We start from the raw sequence: 23,148 nt of genomic DNA, 5'->3' as shown, positions 1-23,148 counted from the left end.
GCTACTGAGCACTAGAGATATCAGCCTAGATATTTTAGTTAACTATTACTTTTGAACTACTAAATCCATTTACACATATTTGGCCACTGATGTGTGTGTACCACAGTTTCAAGTTTGTCAGCCTCTACTCCCATCTGTTTATTGTGATATAACAAAGCTTCCACATATTTTTCTATCCAGAATACTTATGATACGTGCAGTTTATCACAACAAGCAATGAATTTCAGAGATGTCTAGAGAATGTATGAGTGGAAATCTATTATTTTAGCCATCACAGGATAAGATTGCTTCCAGATTAAGCTAATGTAGTTTAATCTACATTAGGCCTTTGAGGAAAATCCGAGATTCTCCCAATCAATTATTTTGATGTGGTGAGTCACTAGGCTTTGTTATTCTATTTGAGCAAAATTCTAAGTTCACGAATAGATGAAAGCAGATTCTGAAAAGGAAATTGCTTGTTAACTGAAACCTTAAATAGTTTTCTTTAAGAAAGCACAAGTGATCAGTCAGCTATCTTCCAACTATGCACTTCAAGTTCTTTCTAATTTAAAGTATTACCTCTTTTACATCTTAACACACAAGACTTGTTACAGAAGACAGAAGCTGTCTTTTGTATTTCCAAACTACTGTCTTTTCTTTAAGCCAAAATACACACATGTTGACGTGCCAAGTGGCTCTTCAGGTAGGAGAGTAAAAACATGTTCAGACATGTCTTGTAGATTGGGAAAAATGCCAGAAAATGTTTAGCTCAAATAAAGCGTCATCAGCTTCATTTTTACTATTTTCAGCAGCAATCAGATGTATAATTAAATTCCATTAGCCAAAAATAAGGCAGAGCTTTGAAGACACAAATCAATAACCAGAGTAAATGCCACACTGACTGTGTTAAGAAACTTTTGAAGCCTTACCCACACTACACATTCTTCCAAATTTAAGCCCTCTGATTTAACTTGGCCATAGCTGAATCATCCAAAATAACATTTAGAGAAGAGGAGTAATGGGCCTTTTTGGAATACAGTTCACCTAAGAAATCTGTTTTTTTCATGCTGTTGAACGTGTAACTTGCAAGGCTTTGCCTGTTATAATGTGACATTTCTTCACTGAAAAGCTCCCCTTTATTTTTAGGAAAAGGTTTTGCTGCAGACCTAAATTCTTCACACTGCACCAACAGTGTATTAATCTTCTACAAAGCCTTCATCATTTAAAAAAATAAGATAATTCAAATCACAACTATGAAGGATTTTAAACCTTTTCATAACATATGGGCTCTATGGCAGAATCAAATTCACTGGTTTCCTTTGTACACAAGAACAATAAAGTGTCAAAGTACATAAACAAATCTTTTAAAAGAAACAAATGTGTCCTTTTAAGCCTTCTCATTAAACAGGCACAGCCTGATGAGGATACTGAGGCTATTTGTGCATTTGGTGCCTGAGAAACAACCCCTGCTGAAAGCAACATGTTCAAAAGTTTGATCTAAGCCACAGAAATACCAACTTCATAGCACATATTTCGTTTTGTTAAAGAGTTTGGAATCAGATTACTTAGTCCTCACAACCATCAAACTTCCCAGATTAAAACTAGGTGAGTGAGACTGTTTTAACCTTCTCATGTTCTGCCAAGAGCCTTCTAAAGTGTTCCTTTCTTAAGCGTTGTGAAGTATCTGTAAAAATGCTATTTAAGAACATCCAGAATTAATGTGGCCTCAAAACTACTAATAATGCTGCTCCAGATGTTTGTGGTGAATTGCTGAGCAGGAAAATTAATAAAGTCATACTTTTACACAAACAAGCTTGCTTTAAAATACTTGTCTGGATCTGTCCTAAACCCACTAAAATCAGAGCATTCTGTACTCTCCTTCTCCCTAAGCCAGTGGTCTCCAACAAATCATGTTAAGCTTCCTAATTTCTTATGTATTCTTATCATCAAACTTATCAAATTGGAAACTATATACACTTTATAGTTTTCTTTGGTTCTGTGGACTACTTCCCATAACCTCATGGCCTGAAAACTTAGACCTAGCTATATGATAATGGAAAGCATGACTGCAGGAGATTTGTTTGCTCTCATTTTAGTTTGGTACAGTGGATGATAATAGCATTGAGGAATAGACAATTGAGACTATTGAGGTGAGCAACAATCTGGACTTACACCTAAGATCCTGATCTACCTATACATATATCCATAAGGACAAATTAACTCAAAGTCTGCTGGGTGCTGAAAAACAGAAGGAGCAAAAAAAGTTTTTCTCTCATGTTTACTCTTCCTCACCTGAATAAATCTGATAAGCTCTCTCAGCTAAGTATGAGACAGAGTGAGGGCATTTCAGTCCCTATGCATTGCCTTCTTTTTCTCTGGCATTTTTCTGTGTATGGCTTGTATTCTTCAGCAGGCCTGAAGAAGTGAAAAATCTTGTTCTGTTCTGAGGTAATGATATTTAAAGGTAAAATATCATCTAATGAGGAGAACAGTGAAACAAGTCCCCTAGGTAAAATATTTTGGGGGTTTTTGTGTTTTGAGACATACATGTCTGCGTTTGCAGACTTCAGTGACTCAAAGTTGCGCCTCCAAAGGAGTATATGTATTTCCATCTAAAATCCCTGTCAGAAATCCTTGTTCTTAAATACATTCAATGGAGTCCTTAAATAGTCCTTAAGTATCTTGTTATTAAGTCCTTAAATATCTTGTATTTCAAAGTGTAATGCTAGTCAGCAATGTAAAAATAGCCATTTAGAGGTGCATTACTGTCCTTAAAATGCCAAAGCAATTGTTTGAATTAATACATTTTTGTCTTCCTGCTTTTAATACTAACATAAAAGATGAACACAAGAAAAATGCCTCCATCATTTACAGGTCTCTCTAGATGACATGCTGTTCCATTTAAATGATATAGCTCCTTCTTAAAGACTAAATATCTTAGAGAATAATGCAATACATACCCCTTTCTCAAAGCCTCATCAGTGTTGGTCAGTTCAGGGTGAGGGTGAAAGGGTAATCAGAAGAAACTGGCCCGTGGTCCCTGCAGAAGTGAAAGATGTGGGAAACTCTAAGTTCTTATGCCAAGGTTGTTACAGTAGGGAGGCCTTTCAGTGCAACCTAGTAAAACATGAATTAAGGAGCCAGCTCAGCTGTCACCACTGGGGGCCACTGCTACTTAGCAAGAGAGAAGGAAAAGCAAGCTGCCTTGTGGCCTGGAGTTTGCACTAGTGGAAGTAGCTCCTGTAGAGAGGCAAGAAAATGACCCAGTATCGAGTCACTTAAGAGAGGGGAATAGCCAGCAAAGATATGCACAGGGAACTGAAATCTCCTGACAATGAACATATGACTTTTGCCAAATGTCATCATGAGTGACGGCAGAAGTGGCAGCAACCACTCACCTTTTGCAGTGGTATTCCCAGTCCTGTGCTGATCCACATATCTTTGGGAAGGGCTTGCATATCAGTAATAATTGGGACCCCTTACTAACCAAACCTGCTCAAAAATGGGTCATCATTGTCATTGTCTTCTATGAACAAGGATCACTTTTCCTGTTAAGAAGGAGAACAGATTATGGATTAGGTAAAAATGTTTTTATGGCAGAGACTCTGAGCAGCAATTAGAGAGCAAGACAAAATGCAAAGGATAAGATGGGCAGAGGAATTACATACAAAAGAGAAGTGAGTGGCTTCTCCGTAGAAGAGTCTTGAGACTTTTTTTGTCTTTTTTTGATAAAATGCTACTTATCTTTTGCAAGTACATATTGCTGAAGTATAGTTTCTGGACTAGAATACATAGACTAGGCCTTACAAATATTTCTCCTAAGAATCAAGACATTTCAAAAGGAAATCTTTCTCACTCCAGACATTATTTATTTTTACTAAGTTATTTACACCCAAATTGATCCTTCTGAAAATCTTTTGTACAAAACATGTTTATGGAATAAAAACCAAGGCCTGACTTTTCCTGTCTCTTTCCTATAATATGATGGCATAACTCAACGATTTCAAACTGTTTAGTGCTCACATACTTTAAAAGTGACAAGGGACTCACACCTCATAACAATTTATCACACTGATATTTTGGAGAGAAGCAGTTATGTGTTACACACAACAATATTTGCCCCATCATACTGCTGGTTTAGATAGCAGTGGATATTTTCTCTTCTTTTTGGTCTGAGTTGTCATGACATGAAGGAATGACATCTAAGGGCCAGTCTGACTGAATGTAATCCTTTTGAAAACAAATGCACACACAGATGAGAAAGGCAGAACTGGGCAAGAGAGATTTCTCACCCCTGGAACTGGTGGACAAACTGGTGTAATTGCTAAGAAATACTGAATGTTGACCTCCCCAAACACTTTGAGTATGTCTCCAGGACTAAACAAGCACTATAATGCATTGTGCTGTATGCACACAAATCTCTGTTTGCAGACCAGCCTGGAGAATCACATCAAAGGCAAATGATAAGAAAAGCAGGTGTGGGTCACTGAGGGGTATTCCAGGCTCCATCCCCCTGGGAGAGTTCTGGCACTGGTACTGCTATTGTACATTGTTAATTAAATCATTCTAATTAATTCATTCAAAGTGTAAATTAGGAAGGAAAGAAGATAAATTACACTAATACATTTAACCCCATGCTGTTTATTTAGCAGTTGAACAAAATAATGTGGTTAAAAAGAATCTAACAAGGCAAAAGCCCAAGACACAGCTGTTTAATAGCATTAAAAATGAGATCTCAGACTGTGCTGCAGGCACATACTGCCTGCTTGCATTTAAAAGGCTTGCCAAGATAGCTGTACTGGCAAACCCTGCTAGTTTAGATGCAGCTGATACTAACAAAACAAAACAAAATACATATTTCCATCTTCTAAGTGAAATAAGCTGCTCTGGTAAATGGATTAGTTTACCAGTACGGCTCTGCCAGTGTTAGAACTCTTGCTGGTGCTACTAGGGTAATTGTTTAGATAATTTAGATATATAGTTATGCCTGAAAAACATTTAAGTGTCAATAAAGCCATATGATGAAGTTTGCTATACTTTCAGGGTTCCAAGAACTTGTCCCAACACAGAAACCAAACCAATTTAAATAAAGAGCAAGGTGAAATAATTTAGTTAAAACAGCAGTGTTCTTTGTATAGCAAGCAAGCTGGATTTGAGTTGAATGAAGATTTTCCTGCCCCGGTGTTTTCAGAGTCAAATGTGGCACTTAATACTTGAGATTAAAATGAAAATATATAGGGGTTTATATTGACATACTCATTCTTTCAGAGTTCTTATTAAAAGCAAGCAAACAAACAAACAAAAACAAAACCAACCCTAAAAGATTATCAATTTCACATGACTCTAGAATCTGAAGCTTTGAGAAAAGAGCTAATTATCTTTTGATTTGTGATAAAATCATGATATTTAGCAACACTGAAAAGATCCTATCTATCCTGGCATACTAATACTAGGAGAAACATGTTTCAACTAGTTCAGCGGGCATGTTAAACTACGTCCTGGAATAGGCTAGGCCAGCTTTGTTTTTGGCAATGTCAAAATACAGATTGGCCCATCTACAAAACTGGCTGAACCAGAATAGTGCTTAACTGTGATCTGACTTAGTTCTCAGACCAACATAAACCAGGCCAAAGATTCGCTTGGACCAAGATAATTTCTTGAGTGCTTTTTCCATGCTAGCAAAACAAGCATTTTTATTCTAAATATGCTATAAGCTGTATTCAGACAAATCTGTGCAGAAAGGAGAAGAAACACTTCAGGTGTTTTGTCACTTTAACATAGATAAGACCTCATTTTAGCACCTCCAAAAGAACAACTGCTGTGGTTTGTAAGCATGGACTGTGGAGTTCCTTTTCTCCTCATTCTCTCCCTGCTCTCACCAGTACCACTGCTTTACACACACACAAGTATCTGTTTGGCTGTGTACGTACTTGCTTCCCCAACAGATGACTTAAAGCTTCATCCAATCATTCTGCCCTGATTAACTTCAACAGGTTCCTCCTTTTGTGAAAAAAGAAAGATCAGTACTTCATCTGGTCATTCGCTTATAGGATTATTGCCCCATTTTTTTTTCATGGAGGATACTGCCCAAATCCGCATGCTGTGGGCATCCACATAAATCCTGTATGTTGTCCTCTATGTGAATCTCATTTTTCACTGACCATTCCTTACAGCTGTAGTTCAGCTGTTGCTAAGCAATGCATAAGTAACATTATTCTACCATTTTAGTTAGTTAGTTAGTTAGTTAGCTAGTTAGTTAGTTAGTTAGTTAGTTAGTTAGTTAGTTAGTTAGTTAATCACCCATAGTGGTAACTATGCCTGTTCAACATTTGTCCTAAAACTGCATGAAGTAGTGTGTCCCTGTGTTTTTAGTTGCACAGAATGAGTATCCTAGTTTAGGGCAAATTTTGGAGGAAACCTCTTAATTGGGATCCCTCTAGAAAGCAAATCCAAGTGGCCCCTCCCCCAACCAGTTTGGGATAAGATTTCCTTGGAGAAAAGTGGAAAAAACCTGTTTATTTAACAGGCAAAGCATTCACCAGCACAAAAAAATAAACAATATTAACCAATAAAACCTCCTTCCAATCTGAAGAGATGACAAACAGAAAGTCCCCTTGGTGGGCTGCAGCTTGGCTCACCCAGTCTCTGATCAGAACCTCTGGTGCTGGAAATGCCGCAGCCCAGGCCTGGCCCGGCTGCCACAGGTGGAGATGCTGGTGATCTGCTGGGTGTTCCGGCCAGAGCAGGGTTGAACAGTTCCAAGAAAAAGAGAAACCACACTCTAGGGAACTTTCCTGCCTCAGCTAGATAAAACCTAACTAAAAAGCAGAGGCGAGCTCTGTCCTGCTGTCTGTCTGCCTGCAGACAACACAGGCCAGGAGCAGGATGCGGAGGAGCAAGTGCAGGTTCTGATAACAAACTGCACTTCTTCTCTCCCCACCTTGGATCTTGGAACCACTCTTAAAAGTGCAAAACTTATTTCAGGGCTAAACAGATGAATGGGGATACGAGCATCATAAACTCACCCAGGACATTGAGATAATCTGACTTTCTGACACCAGACTGTGGAAGATTCACCATAATGGACAGGATTTGGGTGGAATCTCTACAGTTTTACTTGGGGGGAAATATGGTAAAATAGGATCAAGGCATTTTATAGTTATGTTACGATGAAAGAAAAAACCTGGACTCATAACATGGACAATACAGTGTGCAACAAAGGTTGAACATTCAGTCTAATCCAAAATACTCTACAGGTACATGACTCAAGTGAACATTGGTATCTGTGAATACCGCTTGTGCAAGGTTATTTACAATTTACAACAGCTTCTCACACCTAAGCAACTCTGAAATATTCTTTATTACATACAGATGTGCAACATTTTTAGACCATGCAACCTGCAACCTTCATGTTGTAACAAAACAATATTGTAAAAAGAAATAATCTATGAAACAAATTACTTTTTAATCTGCTCCCCATTCAGCTACGCTCTCCAGGCTTGCATATGTCCACAGGATGTCTAGAATTACAGATGTGTCCTGCTGTACACTAAGTGTGTGCTAATCTGCAGACTCTGGAGTCCAGCAACACAAATATAAATAATGCTCTGCATGTTAGCAAATTGCTTGCAGGGCATTCTTTTTTTCAACAGGAGGAGTTTGGGTGACATTTTACTATGAAGAATGATCAAATTCTCCAAACTATTATATTCAAAAAGAAGCTTCCTGCTGGTATAATTGTTCTTATCTTCCATAAAGCCTCTTTAGACTAATACCATTGCTTTAAGCGATATTAGCAAATAGTAAACTAGCAATATGTGCGATCTTTAGCATGAGACCTTATTGTTTTCTTGTACAGAGCCACACAATACCATTATGTGAATACTGTTACGTCTAGATGTTTATTGTTGAAATCGGCCTTTTGTACAAATGCGTTTTTCACACACTTTGTTAACTGGGGAAAAATTAAAGCCAGGCTTCCCTTTGTGCTGCGGGAGCGCTCCCCGGGGCAGCTGTGAACGGCAGCTCAGGCCCGCCGTGCCCGGCCTCCTCCGCGCCCAGGAGGAGTTCCCCACCGTCTGCCTTGCTCGGTCTTGGCCACCCCAGGGGACACGCCACGAGGAGCGGCACCCCTCCCGTGCGCACGGCTCTCCCCATGCCGGCAGCAGTCTCGCAGCCCCTGCTCACCCGGAGCGCGGTGCAGGAGCTCGTACAGCCAGGGGCTGCTCCGCGCGGCCCCCGGTCGGGTGCGAGGCAGGGCAGTCAGGGCAGGAAGCAGAGGCCGTCCGGGGCGACAGCAGACACCCAGAACAGGCTCCCCGCCGCTGGCCGGGACCGCAACTGCGAGCGCGCTGCCCTCGTCCTGCAGCCCCTCCCCTGCCTGTCACTCACAGGCTTTGCATAAAGCCTCCCCCCGCCCCCCCAGCCCATATACTCCTTCTCCGCTCCGCCGCCGGGGCAGAGCTGCGGCCGCCGTGCCAGCAGCAGCAGCCGCTCTTTCCCTTTCTTCCGTCCCTCTTCCCTACCTCCCGCCCTCCTTCCGCGACCCGCCTCCCGCCAGCGGCACCGGCTCCGCCCGGCGCTGCTGCTGGCCCGCCGCGTCCCCGCGGCACCGCCGAGCCGGCACAGCCCAGCTCCTCTCCCATGCGCGGCGCTGCGTCGCCCAGGGACCTCCGCGCGCGCCCCGGAGCCGCTGCTGTAAGTTGGTGCTGCCCGCCCGGCACGGAGGGGACAGAGCTGGAGGGGACAGAGCTGGAGGGGACAGAGCTGGGGTGGCAGAGCTGCGGGGCAGAGCTGCCGCCGCGCTGCCGGCTGTGCTGCTCCGGCTGGAGCTGGGCTGCCTTGTTCGTCCCCGGCACAGACGGAGGCCGGTCCCCCTCCGCCCTGTCCGGAACGCCGGGTACCAGCGGGGCACTGGTGGGTAGGCGTTCGCGGTGGTTTGCTGTCTCCTGTACTCGGCTGCCCTTGGAAAGCGTGGGCTCCTGTTACGGAGGCTGCTAGCCTCCCCGCTGGGCTTCAGCTTCCCGCTTGGGGCCCCGGAGCATCCCTCAGCAGGGCAGGGAATGAGCGAGCGCCTCGCCGCTCCTTGAGCTGGCTGCGGCGCTGCTCTCCCTGCGCCGGTACAGAAACTTTTGCACGTGGTTTTTGATCTATAAAGCAAACGAAATGCATTTTAGCTTCTCGCACTGGTTTTTATATCAGTCTGGGAAGAAGCTCATTAAGTTTCTTCTCAGACATGGAGTTATTTAGGCGTTTTGATGGGGCGAACTGAAGGGAATTTAGAGTTGCGTTTCTTTGTTTGCATGTGGTGAGCTGTAGTGCATTCCTAGCAGGAGCAGCGTGTTCTGCTTTCTGTCTCGCTGCAGGTCCTAGGCAGCCACTGAGTTTGAAGACTTTAGGCAGTGTCAGGGTTTGCCTCTGTCACACTGATAGCATCGGTGCAGATTTAGCAATTGAAAGCGGTGTTAGTTACATCGGTGGGATGATTAGTAGATTTCCTCTCTTTCAGCTGTTTCACTGATCCTAAAGAAAAACGCAATCATCACTGGGTAATTACACAGTCATATTAAAATGAGCGTGCATCAGGGATGCATCAATAATTTGAAAATACTTAATTTTTCATTTGATTTACGGTGAGACCTGCATACTGTAGAACTGTTAAGTAGGAGAAGGAGCCTGTTGTTTAAAGTAGTGTTTACTACTGGGCTGCTGTGACAAGTAGCCTGTTGAAGTGTAATTATAACTCAAAGTCTTGGTTCAACCTCTGTTCCTAGATAAAATCTATATCTGTAATTTACTGACCGCTTCTTGTCTTTTACATACAAATACTATTTCTAAGGAAAGAAATGCCTGAAGGGAATTGGCTAATATTATTCAAGATGAACACTTGATCACTGACAGTAAATTACCTCTGCTGAAGTATTTGAGGTTTGCATAATTTCCAACACCAAGCAGAGAAATTGGAGATGTCATTTTTGCATTTTAGTATTCTTCCAAGATTCTGGATTGACCTAATTTACTGAGACTCAGGCAATTTAGAGAAGCACTGCCTGTTAGTGAATGATGATACTTGCTTCTAAGGATATTTGTTCAGCTAGTCCACGTGCCAACTCATCTCAGCACCACACTGGAGGAAAAAGATGCGTATAGATATATATCTTTGTTCTGTTTGGGGAAATACGTTAGCTTATCTTAAATGTGAATTGGCATATTTTGAATTCCTCTCAACAGATGACATTGTGATAATACAGGCAATCTTACAGGAACAGTTCAAGACCAGCATATGTGAAATCTACTTCACACCAAGAGACTAAGTCTTCTGTTATAGTAGGGTGAAATACTGAGTGCTGTATTCAGTAGCTGTTTGGGAGGGGTTTTTATACAAATTTTTGATTTTTTTTTTTACAGTGGTATTTGTTACCATGGCTGTGGGTGGGCTTTGGGTCACAGACAGTGATCTGTTCCTCCCCTCTGCATGTGGTCTGTAGTTCACTAGCCTCCACTGTATGTATAACTGCAGGGTGGTTTTCTTACGTTTGCCTCTATTTTGTTGTGGTTATGGGCTCGTTCTGAATGGTGCTGAACAAGCGTTGCTCATGGGAGTGCAGAGCCTGGTGAAAGATCTAAATCCCTGCATCGGCAGCCTCTGATACGAACTTTACCTGCCTTATTCCTGAACCCTGTGTGCGTGATGAAAGAAAGTTTTCAGTAAACTCTGAATTCCCCCAATATGCGGGGGCAAAGAACAGAACCTGTGTTTTCATAGAGATCCTGACATGCCAAGACTGTGATGTCTACACTCACATTCAGTTAACTGGAATGGAGTGTGGGGAGCAGTGAGCATATTCAGATACTGTTATGCTGTTGTCTCTGATCAGTGGCGTGTTGAGCTCCCATCCTGCTCCCTGGTGAGGAACCTTGAAAGAGTAAGTCCTCAGTGTGAGGAAAACCTATCTGTAGAGATCCATTGAATACTGTGCCTTCCATCATAACAGCATTTAAGGCAGTAAAGAGGCTGGAAAAGTTTGAAAAATTTGACAGTAAAGTGTTCAGCTTCTTATTGTGTCATCAATCTGCTTGTATACTAGTATTTCAGGCCATGACGTTTCTGTAATCCTTCAGTTCCAGGAGATTTCAATCTGTAAATGGTCAGTATCTTATTTTTGGCTATAGGTTAAGTGGGTTATTTTAGTCTGAGATTAGTGCTCAAGACTCAAATGCCATCTGGGTAGTTTTTTTGCCAGGCGATACAACTTCATTAAAGGTCATTTAATTTTCCTGGTAAAAGAGTTTGTGTTTTGAAGACATACCAGCTGACTTAAGTTGTTCTATGCTTAGCACAGCTAATAGGTTGGCCTGCGGAGCACTGGTATGATCCCTTTCTAAGTTTTTGCTTAGAAAATGGTAGAGTGAGACAGATACTCTGCCTTGTAGCTCTGATGCGCGGGACTGCTCTCTGTTTTGGAGGACTTTGGATAGTGCACTGTATATTGGGCAGTGTTGCTTGCTGTTTTCAATCCCAGTTAAGTTTCATATGGCAAATTGTGTTTCATATTAAAGGAAGTGGGCTATGGTAGTTTTACAGTAAGGTGTTTCTCTATTCTTTACTTTAAGTTGGGTTTAAGGGCTTTTTTTGCTGTAACTGAAGGGAAAGGTGAAACATAGACTTGCTGTTGTTCAATATGGTGAATCAATTATGTTAGCACAGAGAGTGTAGAGGATGGTACTGGCTGTGCTGCAGTTAGACTGCAGGTGTTGCACGTTCCATATACAGAGATTGAGTAAATCAAAACCACATGTTTAATGGAGCAGACTCCATTTCTGAACAAGCAATGTTTCTGGTCATATGAATCTAGAAAAATACATATATTAAAAATGCTGATTTTGAGGCTTGTAAAGCTCTTGTATTATCTTGAAGCTTGCAGTGTGGAAATGAAATTCTACAATTCACAATTGCTTAAAGATGCTTAAGTATACAGAAATGTCTGTGTGAGAGCAAATAAATCCACATTAAAAACCTTCACAAGTGGCCCCAGGTGCTCTGACTTAGGACATTGCATGCTTTCCAGATAGACCTTTTGGCCAGTGCAGCAAAAGGTACTCTGGACATGCAAATAGCATCGTAATTAGTCAAGTTTGGTTCTCGGCTTTCACTGTTTTCTCTGTGAAGAGAAAAGAGGTTGAAGAGAGAGAAGTGAGATTATTTCAGTACTAGTCACAGCCATAGCTTGCACTGAGTTCTTTGTGTTTCATCTCCTACTGTTTGCACTGTGGCTTTTTGGTCATTAGCTTTATATCACTGCCAATATTCCTCCCTTACCCTATACTCCATACTATTCTGACTTGACTCTTTGTATAATTAGAGCAGGTTTCCAGATTTAACTTAGACCTGCATATTATGGCAGGTAACAGTAATGTTCACCTCTAAACAAGATCTGAGTAGGGTTTTGTTTGTTAGGAGTAGGGCAGGATAGGATAGGATTGTTTTATGCCTCTTCAAAAGTTCAGAATGAACAATGGCTTAAGCTCTGAGGACTTCACTGTCCAGGTGGCTTCAGAGGCAGTGTCTCAGTGACTTCAGCTGGTGGTCAAAACATGTTTTTCTGCTGACCTTGCCCAGGTATATGTTATATATATAACAAGCAGACACTGAATTCTGTGGAATAAGGGTGGAATCTGTAGAATTTACTAATCTTTTTTTTTTTACAGTTATACAAGTCTAAATGTATGATACCAGGATTTTATTTTAAAGTTTGGGGTTGGCTTTTTTTTTTTCATTTTGTGTTGTTGCATATGGAATCACTATACCAAAAGGAAGCTTCCTAATGGGATTAGTAGGCTTTTGTTCTCTATGCAGATTTTGACATTCCTTAGGTATTCTGTCTGGTAGCTCTTCCTGCTATGATTCAGTTCAGGAGAATGTTTCAAGCATGTGCATGTGTATGTATGTAATGAATCAGCTGGTCTAGGTTGGGGAAGGGTGAGAAAATCAGTCCAGGTTCATTTTCTTTCTCCAACTTACTTGCTTACTGTATTGCTATGAAAGTTGGAGATCAGGTTTCCCAAGACAAACCTGCTCTTGGGCAACAAATTTAGACTATGTCATTTATGAATCTCAGCTTACAAAAAAATAAATGCATGCCAAAGGGAGATGTAATTCTCTGTACACTCAGCTGCAAATTAAGGTTTTTTCTCCCCCATCCTGTAGTGAATAATATACACACTTTTTGATATGTAAAACTAATAATGATCTTGACTTTTATTTATTTTAAATTTTTTCTTTGCTTATAGGTGTGAAAGAAAATGTCGGTCAGCATGCATGAAAATCGCAAGTCCAGGGCCAGTACTGGCTCAATAAACATATACTTGTTCCACAAGTCATCCTATGCTGATAGTGTCCTTACTCACCTAAACCTCCTGCGTCAGCAGCGTCTCTTTACAGATGTACTTCTCCATGCTGGAAACAGGTCTTTCCCCTGCCACAGAGCAGTTCTAGCTGCTTGTAGCCGCTATTTTGAAGCAATGTTCAGCGGAGGACTGAAAGAGAGCCAGGACAGTGAAGTCAACTTTCACAATTCTATTCACCCAGAAGTCCTGGAGCTTCTTCTGGACTATGCATATTCCTCCAGAGTTATCATCAATGAGGAAAATGCAGAGTCACTGCTGGAGGCTGGTGACATGCTGGAGTTCCAGGACATTCGGGATGCTTGTGCAGAGTTTCTGGAGAAAAACCTTCATCCCACCAACTGTCTTGGTATGCTGCTGCTGTCAGATGCTCATCAGTGTACCAAGCTGTATGAGCTCTCTTGGAGGATGTGCCTTAGCAACTTCCAGAGTATCAGTAAAAGCGAAGACTTCCTGCAGCTGCCAAAAGACATGGTAGTGCAGCTCCTTTCCAGTGAAGAATTAGAAACTGAAGATGAAAGGCTGGTGTATGAATCCGCTATCAACTGGGTCAGCTATGACCTGAGTAAGCGTCACTGTTACCTGCCAGAGCTACTGCAGACAGTGAGACTGGCCCTCCTGCCAGCCATATACCTTATGGAGAATGTGGCCATGGAAGAACTTATCACCAAGCAAAGGAAAAGCAAGGAGATTGTAGAAGAGTCAATAAGATGCAAGTTGAAGATCTTACAGAATGATGGAGTGGTCACCAGCTTGTGTGCCAGACCCCGAAAAACTGGCCATTCACTATTTCTTTTGGGTGGCCAGACCTTTATGTGTGACAAGCTGTATTTGGTGGATCAAAAGGCAAAGGAGATCATTCCAAAGGCTGACATTCCAAGCCCACGGAAAGAGTTCAGTGCTTGTGCCATAGGCTGCAAAGTGTATATCACTGGGGGACGAGGATCAGAAAATGGAGTCTCCAAAGATGTTTGGGTGTATGACACCCTTCATGAGGAGTGGTCGAAGGCCGCTCCTATGCTGGTAGCTAGGTTTGGCCATGGCTCTGCTGAACTTAAGCACTGTCTGTATGTAGTAGGAGGGCACACTGCAGCAACTGGTTGCCTTCCAGCTTCCCCTTCAGTATCACTAAAGCAAGTAGAACAGTATGACCCCGTGACCAACAAATGGACCATGGTTGCCCCACTGCGAGAGGGAGTAAGCAATGCAGCTGTAGTCAGTGCGAAGCTGAAGCTGTTTGCTTTTGGTGGTACCAGTGTTAGCCATGACAAGCTGCCCAAAGTCCAGTGCTACGATCAGTGTGAAAACAGATGGACTGTACCAGCCACCTGCCCCCAGCCCTGGCGCTACACGGCTGCAGCTGTTCTGGGAAACCAGATTTTCATTATGGGTGGAGATACTGAATTCTCTGCATGCTCTGCTTATAAATTCAACAGTGAGGCATACCAGTGGACTAAGGTGGGAGATGTGACAGCGAAGCGAATGAGCTGCCATGCAGTGGCATCTGGAAACAAATTGTATGTGGTTGGAGGCTACTTTGGCATTCAGAGGTGCAAGACATTGGACTGCTACGATCCCACGTTAGATGTGTGGAACAGCATAACAACTGTGCCCTATTCATTAATTCCCACAGCATTTGTCAGCACATGGAAGCACCTCCCCTCCTAATTGTGTATATGTTGGCAATTACAAGTTATCAGGTAAGAAATAACACCTTTGAATTTCACTGTAGTAATGCTTTTCAAAAAACTTACCAGCAGCAGCTCTGAGGAGGGGTGAGGATGTCGGATGCAATTTTAGATCTGGACCACATGAGACACATGTTCACAGGCTCTTGTAAGCCAGGCACTGCGTCTGTGACAACAGCAGATCCTGGAAGTAGTTCGCTAAGTAGCATGCACCCGCCTTTACAAGCCTTTTCCTGTGTGATTTAGATGTAAGGGACTGAGCAAAAATAACATTTTCAACTTGTATGGAAATGCAGATAATATTTTGAAAATTGACTCTGGCTCTTAAGTACTAAATACATGTTAAACAAAGGTTCCACTGCCATTTGTCTGGTGACTGAGAATAGGTCACTCTGTGACCTAGTAGTAGCAGTACCCAAAAAAGATACATTAAATTTTGTATCTGAAGCCTGATAGTGAAATCACTTGAATTTTCATGCTGACAGCCTTTAGAGAAAGCTGCTGTTATGATAGGTGTTTTACAGGGAGATCAGGCCTAGTTTTCAATCTCTACTAGACAGTGTGGTTGCGTCTTCTCCATTGTAACACTTTGGAATACAGACTTTTCAAAATACTTATGCTTATATATGTTGAACTAGGTGTAGTGTCAGGAAGATATGTAATTAATATTGCAGCCTGAAATAATTACTAGTCTATTGCACACACTGTTCCAAAACAATTTAATTATACATAATCAGCCAGGTTCTTACCAGATGCAACTTCAACATTGTATCTTCTCACAAGCAAGTCTGAGTTTGGTCTTGCTTGGTGGGTTGTTGTCCATTTCTTATTTTTGGGAGGAGGGGGGAGGATTTTTGCTATTCATCTGCGTATTTTGCAACAAACGTGGTAGATTCCCATTTGTGTCGTGTTGCTTTTATTCCCCATTTCCTCCTTGTGCCTTTAGTACAAAATCAGTTACTGCCATTAATTGTAACTGTTAAATATAGTGATGTCCTTGATCCTAAAATAGGATATCAGTGTAGATAGGGCAGACAGTTACTCCTGTAGTTGTCTTTCAGTTGACTGGGAGTATTGATTGAGTAAAGAATACAAGGTTGGGCCCATGCAAAGCAGCAGCTCAGCTTTGAAATCTGCTGTGAAATTGGGCAGTGTTGTGCCATGATGCTCTGCTCTCAGGTGGTTGTTTGCCTTGAAAACATTCTGCTCTCTGCCCTCTCCCCACTTTGTTTTTCCAGACTTGTCTTTGGAAAGCAGAGAAAAGTCTAGAAACTTACCAGGTCTCGTTTACTGGCTGTAATTGCCCCCCAACAGCAAATGGAAGCCCTCATTTCTGTGTGTCAGCTTCCTCCCTGGCTGGGAACTACATCTCGATATCTTCAGTTAATTTGTATTATTACTGACTTTATGCAGTTCTCAGTGTTATCAGAACAGCAGTATTGAATGCCCGGACTCAGGTCTGTGCCAAGAAAAATATTGACTTACTCTTCTGAGTCTCACTTAATTGTTCTGGAGTTTACAGTGCATGAGGGAGTGTTTTATTTTGAAAAAGTGTTCTCTGAATATAACGGTGCAAAAAGCTTTGCTTTACTCTGCAGTATCTTGTTAAAAGCCATTATTTTATCTTCACTAACACACAAGATATCTGGATTAACTAGCACACAAGATAACTGAATGTAGCTGTAGTCTGAAATCTCTCCAGTGCTGTGTGCTCATCCAGTAAGTAGGTTGTTTTTTTTTCCTACTGACTCCTGCTGCTTTGTCAGTGGGTGGGAGGGCCAAAAAGGAAATTACTTGTGATTACACTGTTTTCATGGTGCTGTGTGGCCCCAATCTGACAGTTTTTAGGAAGACTTCAGTCTGCTTTGTCTTGTTCCTCAAACTTGGGAGTTTTGGGTTGGGTTTTTTCCCTGTTTTGGAATTATTTATAGCTTTTTTTAAAGTTCATCCCATGACAAGAAACACTGTTTTGACTTCAGTGTTCATAGTCTGTTTTGATGGGAAGAGTGTCATGCTATACTGAGGAATGCCTAGAAAAGACTAATCAACACTGAGTGGACCCTTTTTTTAGACATTAAAAAAAATAGCCCACACTTGCAAAAACACTGTGGACTGTTATGTAGGCTGGGTTGTTTCCTGTGGATGTTCTCTGTTGTTCTTAGACATCACAGCCTGAGAGAGATGTGGTGTGTTCAAAGGATCTGTGAGTGCACTAGAGCTCATTTGCATTGTAATGAAGTAGAATTTGCCTTCTAAAATTCTAGCAGTGCTGTCAGAAATTATTGTGATGAACTGATGATAGTTTGGAAGCTGGAATTTTGATACAACTTCATAATGAAAAAGCTGCATAATCTCAGTATCCAAAGGCTGAGTCTGTCATTGAATAATTGATTTTATAAAGGACTCTAGGATGGATTTTTTTGGTGGATGGTATATTGCTGTTTAAAAAGAAATTAAACAGAATTCTGCTTAAATGAAGAAGAGATGTATTTTAAGTAAGGGAATTCTATGGCCCTCTCTGTTGTGAGTAAATTCAATTCAGAATTTGTTTAGGTGAACAGAGGTATTGGGACAAGACACCTTGAGCTTCCCTTCTGCTTTGCTGCAACCAGGTTGGTTTTGGCTGAGGTATAGAAAAAACTCTGCACTGAGTGTTCATGTGGATTTTTGTGAAAGAGAAGTTACAAAAGGTTGTTTGCTTAAAAACAAGTCAACAAACTTTTTAAAGTTTTGGGGGAACATAAAAATGTGGAAGTATGCAGGATACAGAGGCTTATCACTTTGAAGTGTATCAGGCCACTTTGATTTAGGTTTCAAGTGACTGAATTTATACCCAAAACATTAGTCAGTCTTTTTGCAGTCAATAGGATGATTTGCAGAGCAATGTTACTAGAATAATAAAGTCAGAATCTGACCCTAAATAATTATGTTCTTGACTCATTTATGTATTAGTAGTTGTCTATTGCACAAAAACCTTGAGATTCAGGGTGGGCTGGGAAGCCCATCAACTGGGTTGTATCCTAAGCCTAGCTTTTAGATTTTCTCTGACATCTAAGAAAAATCTTATGGTATATTGTTGCAGCAAAACCTTAAGTAATTTTTCTCTTCTTTCCCTCCACCTCTTCTCCACCTCTTTTAGTTTACTCCTTTATTTGGAGAAGATAATTGGAACCTCAGATCTGGAGAAGTTTTGATGAAGAAAAATCATTCAGCGTTTCTTGCATTTGAAGAAAATCATCGGCACCTTGTAAACTATCCAACCTAGACATGAAGGAATGGGAGAAGAAACCCCTGTCTTCAGTACTTCAACACGTGGTTTAAATATGAATGGACAAACCTCTGATCTCGTCCTTGTGCTAGTAATTGTGGATTAATGCCCATGTTAATCAGCCCTTCAAAGATGAAAAAAAAACCAGACAGAGCTTCTCTTAGCTGTGCACCACACATCACTTGATTTCCATGGACCCCGCTGTTTTTATGTGAAATTCGAAATGGTTGTCACCTCTCTTTGTGGTGGTTTGAAGTGCCAGTGCCAGCTGCAGGGGCAGCAGGCCAGGTCTGAAACAGCAAGAAGCTGCTGTGAATGAAGATACAGTGGCATTGCTGCTGAACTCTGCTGACTGGAGTGTGTTTGCCTGTGGGCAGTGCCTACAGCATCTGTTACACCCTATGTTGCGTTGTCCTGTGTGCAGTAAGTGTCCTTCTGCTTCATAAGGACCAGACCAGTGGTGAAATGTTTTTGCAACAGTGGGAACAAACATTACAGCCCCAAAATGCTCATTGTTCCTGTTCTTCCCTGTATTTATAATTCAGTCTGTCCCTTTCCTGTTATGTTACTTGTTGTAGATATAGTTATTTATTGTTCAGTGCTTGCATGCTGAAACAATGCCTGCAATTGTCTTCATGTTGCAAGGGCTTGTGTGAATTGTATGTTTTGCACATATTGTGATTGTTGACTTGCTCTGCTGCACAAAGAAAGAAAACTATTGGGTAACAGTTGGAGGTGGGAGGGAGGAGTGGCTTCCCAGTCGGAAATGGAAGGACTACAAGACAGGATTTTAAATTACACGTGTACTAAAGGAAGAAGCCATGGAGGTCACTTTCTCAGGCCACCAGCTCCCCAGGTTGCATGTGGTGTGTCTTGTAGATGGTGTCCTTGCAACATTTCATTTGTTGGTCATGCCTTTCAATTTCTAACCTGGAAATAGCCAAAGTCTCTTGCAACACTCGCTTTGTGCAGCTTCCTGATTGCAACGCAAATACTGTGGAAGAGCTTCTGGATACCAAGCCCAGATGAAGTCATTGTCCAAACTTATTTATTTATTTATTGGGTTGGAGGAGGGTTACCTACAATCTAGCCACATTGTCCTGAAGGAGTGGAGAATGGTGATTCAAGAATAAAACAAAAAAGAAAACCTCAACATAGGCTAATGATGAAGTCTTAAAAAAAAAAGAAAAGGAGGAAGAAAGAGCAGCAATTTTGCACTGACTGGATTGCCTCATCCATCTGGATTTCAGATCATCTGAGTGGCCAGATGTCAAAGACCCAAGTGCTCTAGAAAAATTCTTATGGGGATAGAAAGTGAATTTCAAACCTCTTATCTTAAAAAGAAAAAAAAAAGCCCTCAAACTCTGCTGCTTTTTATTTTTGTTATCCAGGTGTGTCTTTAATCACTTGGTTGCTCAGAAGCCTCAGATAATCCTGAGAAACCAAACTTTTATTTTTAAATAAAATTGTTTCTTATTATTCTGGTCTTTGGACAGAGATGAAGCTACTCTTTTTCTTAGGAATTTCAGAAGCTTGTGTTTCACAGGTACTTTCTTTGCCAGATCCTCTAATGAAGCTTGTATTGTATTGTGTTTTTTCTTAAATGTTTCTGGAGCCCACTTAAACTGGCACGTTCAGTAACATGGTTGGTGTGTGCTGTGGTATAAGTAAACAGCTGCATGTGTGCATGCAAAACAAAAATAGTCACATTTGTGATGCTTGCCTTTCTCTGTGTGAAAGTGATGTAGCTGTATTTGTGAAAGTTTTGTCATCTGAAAGTGTTTACATTGGTCACTGGAAGTTTCTCTGCGCTGCCTTACATTTGATTTGCTGTTTGGAGTAGACTCTTTACATTTCAGAAATAAAGTATTTGGAGTTCTGTGAATACTGAGAGAAGATTGATTAATAAGCAGTCATTTGCAGTTTTTGAAAGGGTGAGTTCCAGGTAAATGTGATAAAATTGTAGTTCCACTGATGAAACTGATTCCTTGAAGTGATAGATTAAAAAAGTATTTAAACCCACTGCCTCTCTGCCCTTGTCCCCCACTTAGATGACCTTTAGCAATAGGAAAAGATATTAGGATAGGTCTCCTTTCTATATCCCTGTACCTGCACGGGTTCCCATGTTGAAGCAAGCAGCCTTGAATTTTTGTTGGCCTTTCATCTTGTGGATCACTCTCAGGAGTGAAGGGAGCCATAAAATCAGACTTCCTGTGTTTTGCACGTCCTTTCCCAGGCACTAGCAACTACATAAGGTACCAGGGGCCCCTGTGTTTGAATAGGGACATGTAGCTTTGAGATATGTGTTCTCTGTCAAGCTGATCAGAGTCCAGAGGTGAAGCTGCCTTGCATCTAACTATTTAGCTTATGAAATCTGTTATTTGTAGCACCATTCAGCTTCCAAAAGTGGGATAAATTTTCTGCAGCTGTTTCCAAACTTGTGGTCTGCTTTCAAGTCCTTGATTAATTCCTGTGTGTAGGCTGGAGGAAACTGAAGTCAGGGTGGGCCTCTGGCTCTGGAGAGACTACATGAGGCTCTTGCTCTATGAATTGTTGTGGGAATTCTGGCTGACTATTTGACCATTTCAGCCCTGCGAAACACCCCAGACTTAGAAGCAGTTCACAGCAGAGTGCACACAAAAACCCTGGCATAAGATGGGAAGGTTCCACTTATTTTGCAGGCTGGTTACTGTAGAAACATGTAACAAAGGACAGCCTTCCTCTTCTGATGTAATTGTGCAGCCCCTTTTCTATATGTCTGACACCTGTCTGAATAAGAGTGATTAGAACAGAATAATGTTCCTATTCCTGGCCATTGAATATATGGTTCATGTGCTAAAAAAAAACTTGCAAGTGAAGAAGTAAAATTGTCTATGTTGTTTGCTACTATGTCTTAAGATTTTGTAAAACTCACTTTTTTTCACAATGTGAAACTGAAGGTCAATAAATTATTAGATATTTCCTCTCCATGGAATGTTTATTTGAAGTGTTGTCTCTTCCTCCCCTCTTTCCTCACCACTAAATGCTTTGAATCCTTTATAATGCCCTTTTTTATGTCCTCTTAAAAGAAGCACATCAGCAACATGCAATTAAATGCTTTGGTTTAAGCTTCTGCTTCAGCTGCACTTTCCTTCCCTTTGTTCTCTTCTGCTGCTCTTACTATGATCTCTATCTCAAAGTTCAGCAGTTAAAACTCGGAGAGCCTCAGAACATTTAAGAACAGGAAATGCAAGTTTGTTAGTGCTTGCAGTACAGTTTAGTTAGTGCCTGATACCACTTGGAAGTGGAATTAGGCATCTTGAATCCTTTCTAATTATTCTCAAGTCAGAAAATCCTGGGTGCACATAAAACATTCCAATTGTTCTATATACCTGTATAGTCAAACTCTTTGACTCTTTGAACTTTTCATCTTACTTATATTTTTATGTATACATTCTTAGTTTTGGGCGGGGTTTTTTGTTTGATTTTTTGTTTAAATACCATTTTAATGCTATTGATTTTCTACATTGGTTTAGCACCTGTCTGGCCTGAAAGTTTTGCTGAACACTGTCCAGATATAAAATAGCAAGTTTTCTGACATCTTCTAAATTACCTCTCTTAAAACTCCTGCAGCTGCCCTGTGAAAACCTGCCACAGGTTTCTCTGTGGTCTTTCTTTGTTCCAAAGAGTTTGGGCCATAGTATATTACATTACTTTCTGGCCTTGGCATGGCTTGGTTAAACTGTGTTTGAGATATTTGCCATCAGTTTTGGCCGGGGGAGTGGGACACTTAGAGACTCTTTAAATATGAAGAATACCAGGAGAAATCAGCCTTTCCACAGAGCAAGGTAAGGTTAAATTAGTTTCTGTGCTTATCGCAAGCTCTTTGCTGGACAGTAATCTGGATTGGTTTCCTTTATTTGGGTTTCACCAGGGCATGGAATGCTTACAGCAGCACTGGGCATGAACAAACTGCTGTAGAGTGATTCAGCTGATGTCATTTTAGGGCACTGGGTTACTTATTCTATCTGGTCATGGATTCAAACTCCTTTGCTTGGAAGTTTTCTCATACTGAAGGTTATGATACTCTGATAATGGTGAGAGTGTAAAAAAATAATTACATTTATGTTTTAAACAACTGATGGTCTGTACAAGACATCTGCAAGGCATTTGCTTTATTCATAGTAAGTGTGGAAACTAAATGCCTTGAATGATTAGAAAAAAATCAGCTCATTAGCATTGACTGCAGCTTCATCAAGCATCCTGGGGTGATCAGCCCTGACCTGTGAAAGTCTCAAAGGCCCTGTTTATGCTAGTAAATTAAATATGCCTGGGGATGGTCTGGCATGGAGGCCAGATGGCAGGAAACAGCCTTGAGCACTCTGAGCAGCCTCTTGTCCTGGCAAGACAGGATGGCTGCATGCAAACTGCTTGCAGTGGCTGCTTGAGTGCTCTGGCTGCTGAACCCTACCCAGGAGCACTCCAGAGGAGTGCAAGTTTGCATGGGCCAAAACCACGTTGGGGCTCTCAAATGACTGAGCAGAACTGACAGTCTGTCCTATGCCTGGGAACATGCCCAAATACAGTTTGGTATAGTGCCATTGTCCCAGCCAGAGCAATGAGTGACATCACCTTTAGGTCCTTGGTAGCTGGGCAGACTGATAACTGGTTGCATGACCTGGCATCAATGATCTAAATGCTGATGAAAGTGGAGGGAGGAAGGAATGCTCTCTCTGAGTGGCACAGACCTTGGTAAGTGGGAAAGATGGCTCCTGAAGAGGTGGAGTCATGCAGCTTCTTCAGCTGCAACAGCATGAAGCCTTGGAAGTG

The 23,148-nt window shown here is 41.5% G+C and overlaps 1 protein-coding gene across 1 annotated transcript; it reads left to right on the top strand.

The window, feature by feature from the left end:
* Window positions 1-8,474: 8,474 nt before the first annotated feature.
* On the top strand, window positions 8,475-21,308 carry ENC1 (ectodermal-neural cortex 1). The gene is made up of 3 exons (XM_039729985.1): window positions 8,475-8,676; window positions 13,270-15,083; window positions 18,211-21,308. Exon 2 carries the CDS (start codon window positions 13,282-13,284, stop codon window positions 15,049-15,051), a length of 1,770 nt encoding a protein of 589 aa, XP_039585919.1. The 5' UTR covers window positions 8,475-8,676; window positions 13,270-13,281; the 3' UTR covers window positions 15,052-15,083; window positions 18,211-21,308.
* Window positions 21,309-23,148: the final 1,840 nt, after the last annotated feature.

Source organism: Passer montanus, unplaced genomic scaffold (assembly GCF_014805655.1).
Source record: "Passer montanus isolate IOZ18808 unplaced genomic scaffold, ASM1480565v1 scaffold7, whole genome shotgun sequence".
NCBI lineage: Eukaryota > Metazoa > Chordata > Aves > Passeriformes > Passeridae > Passer > Passer montanus.
The sequence above is the reverse complement of the archived record's forward strand: the minus strand, read 5'-3'. Positions and strand labels throughout refer to the sequence as shown.